Source organism: Canis lupus, chromosome Y (genome assembly GCF_048164855.1).
Source record: "Canis lupus baileyi chromosome Y, mCanLup2.hap1, whole genome shotgun sequence".
Taxonomy (NCBI): domain Eukaryota; kingdom Metazoa; phylum Chordata; class Mammalia; order Carnivora; family Canidae; genus Canis; species Canis lupus.
In genome coordinates, this window is record NC_132877.1 from 1,924,805 (window position 1) to 1,931,448 (window position 6,644).

A 6,644-nucleotide genomic window follows, 5' to 3' on the forward strand; every position below is an offset into this window, starting at 1 on the left:
AATCTCTCCGAGAGAACACGGTGGTTAGAAGCGTCGTCGGCGCCCCCAGCCACCAACGCTGCTGGCACGCAGGACACGTCTGTGGCACACGTCGCCCCTGCCCGTTTCCTCCAAGGACAAAAGCGGCCTCCCAGGTTGTCCCCAGCCGTGGAGGAACTGCCCCAGGACGCAGACTGGGGAGCACCCTCACGGCACACTGTCCTCACCCGCGTGGGTGACCCAAGGGAGGGCAAGGCGGGTGGCCCTGGGCAGACACGGGGACAAAGGAGGAGTTCCGGAGCGGGACGTCACACCCGCACATGCCCGTGGACTGGATGTCTACACCCACACCCCACCCCACCCCCTGGGTTTCATATGATGAAGCGTCCGCTCCTGTATAACGGGGTTGACATTTGCACGTGGGGCTCTGGGACGTCAGTAGGATGAGGTCATGACAATGGGGTGCCCTGCGATGAAATGGGTCCCCGTGTGACCCCGGCATGTCCTACGTCCCTGCCCGCCTCAGGAGCACACAGCAGGACGGCGGCCCCCTACCAACCAGGGAGAGCGCTCATCAGAACCCATCCCTGCTGGCGTCCTGACCCCACACCCTGGACCCCAGAGCTGTGAAACTCTTGTGTACGAGCGACCCCGTCCGCGGCGCTGTGTCACGGCAGCCCAACGTCGAGCCTGATTCAACATGGCGGCCCTTGGTCCATCCTGGATTTGCCAAAGAGAGCGCCAAGGTGATGCAGACCCGGGGTGCAGGCCTCGCCCGGCTGCTCCTTGTGCAGGAAGCGGATGGGTGCGAGGGAGCAGAAGCACAGGCAGCAGAAGAGCAAGTTGGGGCTGTGTCCCATCCTCGAGCGGGAGGCCACGGATGCCCGTGAACCCTTGGCCCTCCTGGGTTAACCCCAGCTGTGTGCTCTCTGTAGGATCAGGTCGCCCGCAGTAGGGCTGCCACCCCGTGGGGGCTTCAAACGATGCCCTCCCGCTTCTGGAGACCAGATGTCCGAGATGCAGGTGGGCTGGTCCCACCGGACCTAGGTTGAGGCAGAGACTCGCTCCCTCCGGAGGCTCCGGGGAGGGTCCCTCCTGCCTCTTCCGGCGTCCGGGGCTGCAGGCATCCCTGAGCTGGTGTCCACGTCCCTCCCGCCTCTGCCTCCATCCTCACCTGTCCTTGGGTTGAAGCTCATCCTATGCAATGGACTTGACCTCAACCCTTAACTAATTGCCTCTCCAAAGAGTCTATTTCCAAATCGGGTCCCATCTGCAGTTCTGAGAGGGAGGACATGAGTTGGGGTGGGAGGGACTCTACCCCCAGGACACTGGCGGACGTGTGCATGTGCTGGCTCATCACAGGCTCCTGCCTCTTGCCTATTTTTTATTCCCGCTTTGCCCCCATCTGGTCTTCCCCATGCCCTTTTTTCTCCAACCCCTTGAGCAAGGAAATGTGGGCTCTGCATCTCCTCATTTTTCCCTTCCCATTGGACCCTCACGCCCTTGGAGATGGCCAGAGAGAAGGAAGCAGCCCTCGTGGGGATGCAGCACACAGAACCGGTAACCCCGTGAAGACACGAAGCACATTCCGGGTCACCGGGGGCTGCGGATGGGGGATGCGGGGTGACCGCTCGTGGGGACGGGGCTTCCTCTGGGCCACGACGAGGACGTTTTGGAAGTCGATGGAGGCGGTGGTCGCACAACTTTCTGAAGGAACGACTTGCAGCTGGAGGGCCTCACTGAAAAGCCATTTGCTTCCTTGGACATGAATTTTCTAAAAAATGAACAATGTGCAGGACGTCTGCACTCGGGAATACGCTTTTTTTCCCCCAAATTCCATCCGATTTCTGAAGCTCCTGGAAGGCTGTCGAACAGAAACCACTGCTCCCGTGCGTTTGCAGGTTCCGAGCCCGTGAAGGGCGGACTGGATCGAAGGGTGATCTCAAGTTCCTGTGCATTGGGAAGGAACCACTTGCTTCCATTGCTTATGTCTACACGGCGCAGAGCGCCGTTCATTTATGGGCACAGCCCGAGGACAGTGAGTCCGATTCCACTCCTTCTGGAGGCGGATATTTGAGGATAAATAAGAGCCCGGGTCAGATGGAGTGAAATCGGGCCGATTTGGGGGGATGAGGACCTCAGCAGAAAATCCCGTAGGTACGGAGGAAACTGCAAATACTAAGTATTTCAGAAGGAACCGTCTATATGACCAGTTACTGGTTAAGAAAGGGCTCCTCGATCCTGAGGAAATACGACCGCGTGACGCACGACGGTCGATACCTGACTGGTGTCAAGCATAGGCCACTAGCCTGAGCGGACGGACGTCGTTCTGTCCTCGATGAGGGGGCGTCCGCCGCCAGATCAATGCACACGGTGACGCTGCACAGCAGGGCGCCCAGGCACACACGCACAAGCTCCAAGCACGGGGTGGCCCAAATCGGGGAGCAATGGACGCGGCCTGTGTGGCGTCAGGAGGACGACTGTGCAGACGGGGGAGCAGGTCACCACGGAGGCACGCGAGGCATGGATTCCGGGATCCCTAACGCACCCATAATGATTTCAGAACATATTATTAGGACCTTTAACAGCGTCTTGTCGGTCATTAGCAGACGGACCCAAGCGCCGCCCCAGGAACCCGAAACGCAGAGAAGCGGGTTGCGAACCAGCTCCTGCGGCTCCCAGCCCACGGCTCCCGAGCCAGGAAATGATCCTTAACCAAGACGCGCCGCCCCGAAGTCGCTTCCCTGCTCTGAGAGGGGCCTTCACCTGTCGTCGCAGCCAGGCCGGCCGGGATTCCTTCCCCATCCACGAACGCCCTGGTGCAGGGGGGCCACCGAGACCACCCGACCCCGCTCCCCGCCTAGGACCTGGGCCTCCCGGTCCCCGTGGAGTCTCCAGGCACCGTGCAGCCGGGTCAGCAGGCCCGAGCCTGCGTGTGCACCTGCTGCGTCCCACCTGCACAACCGCATCGGCCTCGGGGCGGGCGCCAGCGGGACTCGGCAGTCCTGCCCAGCGTCCAGGTGGAAGTGTGGGGTGAAAGGCACAGGAGCGTACGCATGGGTGACGAACGGACAAGTGTCGCAAGCGCACGCACGCGGGTGAAATGGAAATGCACACGTGTGAGCAGCGTGGTCTTGGAGCCGGCCATGTCCTGCTGCCTCAGATCCTTCAGGAAAAAAGCATCCGGACCCCCGGGAGCAAGGCGGGGGGGACCCCGTGGGTCAGACACGGGGCAGGAACGGCTCGGGAGACGGATTAGTCTCCCGGGCTAACTGCTTGTGGTAAACTTGGATCAGTATTGAAGAAAAGGCTGGGATAAAATACGGCGGAAAAGGTCACCAGAGGGGTGCCTGGGTGGCTCCGTGGGTGAGCATCTTGGGGTCTCGGGATTGAGTCCTGCATCGGGCTCCCTGCATGGAGCCTGCTTCTCCCTCTGCCTGTGTCTCTGCCTCTCTCTCTCTCTGTGTGTGTCTCTCATGAATAAATAAATAAAATACTAAAAAAAAAGAAAATATCGTCAGAGCTGCAGAGCCGTGCACACACACACGTGCACGCACATGCACCTGGGTCTATGTCCCTCTCTCTCTCACACACACACACACACCTGCAACCTGCAGGTCCAAGCAGGTGAACCTGCGCGCTCCGGCCCTCCCTTCACACCCTGGAAGCCCACAGGAAGTTCTCCTTGCACAAGCAGCATCCTCTTCATCAAGGGAGAGGAATGACACGTGGAAGGAAGGACTCGCCCTCCCCCGCGGGCCCCTCTCGGCTCCCAGGGGCGGCGACATTCTATTTTTAAGGACAAGATGACTGACTGGCTGGCCTGCCCGTGCCCCCCGGGGCAGCGCCCACAGGGGGGCCCCACGTGACTGCAGAACCAGAATAGGTGGTGGCGCCTCCCACCTGCCTGCCCCCACCGCTCTGGCCACCTGGCCCCCCGCCCCGGCACCTACGACAATACACCCGACGATACACCCGTGTGTGTGCCCAAGACAAATACAATCGGCGGTGCTGCGTGCCAAGGGACGGCGGGTCCTGCACCAACTTTCCATTGTTCGCTGCTGGTGTTTCCACCTCGTCCTGGGGCCACCGCTCGGGCTGGGTTTGTGTCCCACCCTGCCGTCCTGTGGAGCAAAGCCAGCTTTTCAGGGAGCCCCGCGTAGGGGGGGGGGGGGTTGTAGGCAGACAGACACAGAGACAGGGACACAGCAGGAGGAGGAGGGTGACAGGGAAACAGAAACAGAGAAGCCCACAGAGGCACAGAGGTGCCCCCGCCCCTCCTCTTCCCCAGTGAGGTCTCCTGCAGACCCGCCCCCAGCCAGCTGCACCCCTGCAGGCACACCCCCCTGAAAAAGAGAAGTGTCCCTGTGCACTGGGGGTTGGTTACCGGGCCGCCCGGCTGCGCCTGGGGTCTGAGTAAACCCTAGGCCGTGACCGTGAGCCCGGCTTCCTGCTGCCCTGCCCAGCTTCCTCCTTTGCAAAAGAGGGGGCCGGGGGACCGGGAAAGCCCCCTCTCCCCAGGGACAGCCCTGCCCTGCCCTGCCCCTCCGGGCTGTGCAGCGGGTCCCCTTCCCCATGTGTGTTTCTGGCCCCAAAATCCCGTCCGTCCCGAAACGGGTTGGCAACAAAGAGCTGCTGAGAAGCCGCCGCAGGTTGTGCCCACATTCGGAACTGGGCGCCCACCTGGGGTGCGGCTTTGGGGGGATTCAGGGTGGAGGGTGCAGGCAGGGGGCAGGGGGGGCCGGACACTACGATCGCAGATGTCCCAGCGTGAGCAGCTTCGAAAGCGGAGGACAAAAGGAAAGCAGTGTGTGATTTTTTTTTAAAAATGCCAACTTTCAGACGCCCGGGAGGAGCAACCCGCAGGGTGTTGGGAGATGGGTGCTGTATGGGGAACGCTGCCCCCCCCCGTCCGTGCGCCCCCCCAGGGGACGCCCCGGGACACCTGCCTCGCCAAGCGCGGGGTGAGGTCTGCAGTGTCCGGGAGCGCACGGGGAGGGTGGGCAGGAGGAGCAGGGCAGGTGCCTCTAGGGGCCCCCAGGGCGGGCAGGGCGGGTCCCCAGTACGAGGTGGCCCCCCACCCCCTGGAAGTTGGAGCGCGTCTGGGGCGCACAGAGAGCACAGACAGGGCGGGGGGCGCAGGGCAGTTGCACCCCAGGAGACTCCAGGGGCGACGGGCGTTGGGGAGGGTGTCGGGGGCTGGGGAGGGGGGTGAGCGTGCGCGCAGCGGAGTCCCCAAGGTGCGGGGGCGCAGCCCGGCCCTTGGGGGTCCCCCGGAGCGGCCGGGCCCCGCGCGGGCAGGCGGCCCTTTGTCTGCCGCTGCGCCCCTGCGGCCCGCGCCCCGCGCGCCCCACTCACCCACGGTGGCCAGCGTGTCGAAGTCCTGCAAGCGGTAGGCGGGCGGCTCCGGCGAGGGCGCCTCGGGGCTCGGGCAGGGCAAGGGCGCGCCGTCGGGGGCCTCGGCTGCGCGCTCCGGGGGCGCGGGGCCCGGCGCGGCCGCCTTGGCCAGCCCGGGCGCCTCCATGGGGGCGCGCTCCAGCCCGGGGGGCGCGCGGGGCCGGGCTTCCCGGGACGCAGCCTCGGAGGGCGGCGCGGCGGCGGCGGCATCAGCGGCGCCCACCCATGCGCGCCCCCCGCGGCCCGGCGCGACTGTCGGAGCGGCGGGGACAATGGCGGGGCGCGGGGCGGCGCTCGGTGCAGCCGCTGCAGCCGGTGGGAGTCGCCCGCGGCCTCGAGGGGCGGGCCCGGGGGCGCGGCCCGGGCAGGCTGGGGCGTTCATCCCCCGGCCGCCGCCGCTGCGTGCGCGCTGCTGGGGGGCCGGGCGGACGCGGCCGGGGCGGGGCCGTGCGCTCTCCCGCCCGCAGACCCGGGAGTCGCCGGCCCCCCCACACACACCCGCGCGCTCCGCCCCCGGATCCCGGAGGGCGGCGTGGAGGAGGCGGCCGCGCCCCCCCGCGCGCTCCAGGGGCGCCCCGCGGAGGGAGGGGGTCCCCGCCCAGCCAGGCTGGACTCCGCGCTCTCCGCGCCCCCGCCCTGGAGGCCGGGAGGCGGGGCGCGCTGGCCACCAGGAGGGCGTGGCTGCAACTAAAGTAAAGTCCAAAAAAAAAAAGAAAGAAAGAAAGAAAAACATCCAGTGAACCGGGAGCGAAATGCGCACGGGCCCGGCAGCCGGGTGTAGCCAACAAAACCCCGGGCGGGGTCACCTTCCTGGTCTCTGCGGTGCGCGCGCAGGGGGCACGATGATGCCAACATGCCATTTGGGGAGGGGCGCACGGGCACCCCTCCCGCTGGATCCCTGAGGCTTCCCAAACACCCCTGATCCAGGGCGACCCCTCCAGCGTGCTGCGCACCTTGCTCGGAGTCCACGAGTTTCCCCAAACGCTCATGCTTCCAACCAAAGACAAGCAGACGCAGGTTTAAGATGCAGGACCACGGCCCCCTCCCCGAAACGCAGCGCGCGCAGCTCGGTGGGCCACCGTTTTCCGACACACACACCCAGTTTGGATGAGAAACTCAGGACGCCCCAGATGCATTCGAATTCCAGCCACTCCCGCCGTGTAAGCACGCCCCAGCCCGTGTCGGTCGGGTGTACTCACACCAGAGATGACCAATGCGTATCTGACATTGGAATGTAACTGGACGTCCCGAGTGTTATCGGGCCACCC

General features: G+C 65.0%; 1 protein-coding gene across 1 annotated transcript in view; it reads right to left on the reverse strand.

Annotated features, from left to right (window-relative positions):
• LOC140629121 (cAMP-dependent protein kinase catalytic subunit PRKX) overlaps positions 1-5,518 on the reverse strand; it is a 74,248-nt gene extending 68,730 nt beyond the window's left edge. Inside the window, exon 1 of the mRNA XM_072818601.1 lies at positions 5,338-5,518. Within this exon, the coding sequence (XP_072674702.1) occupies positions 5,338-5,503 (166 nt within the window). The 5' untranslated portion in view covers positions 5,504-5,518. The remainder of the gene's footprint in view (positions 1-5,337) is intronic.
• Between the last annotated feature and the right edge of the window lie 1,126 nt (positions 5,519-6,644).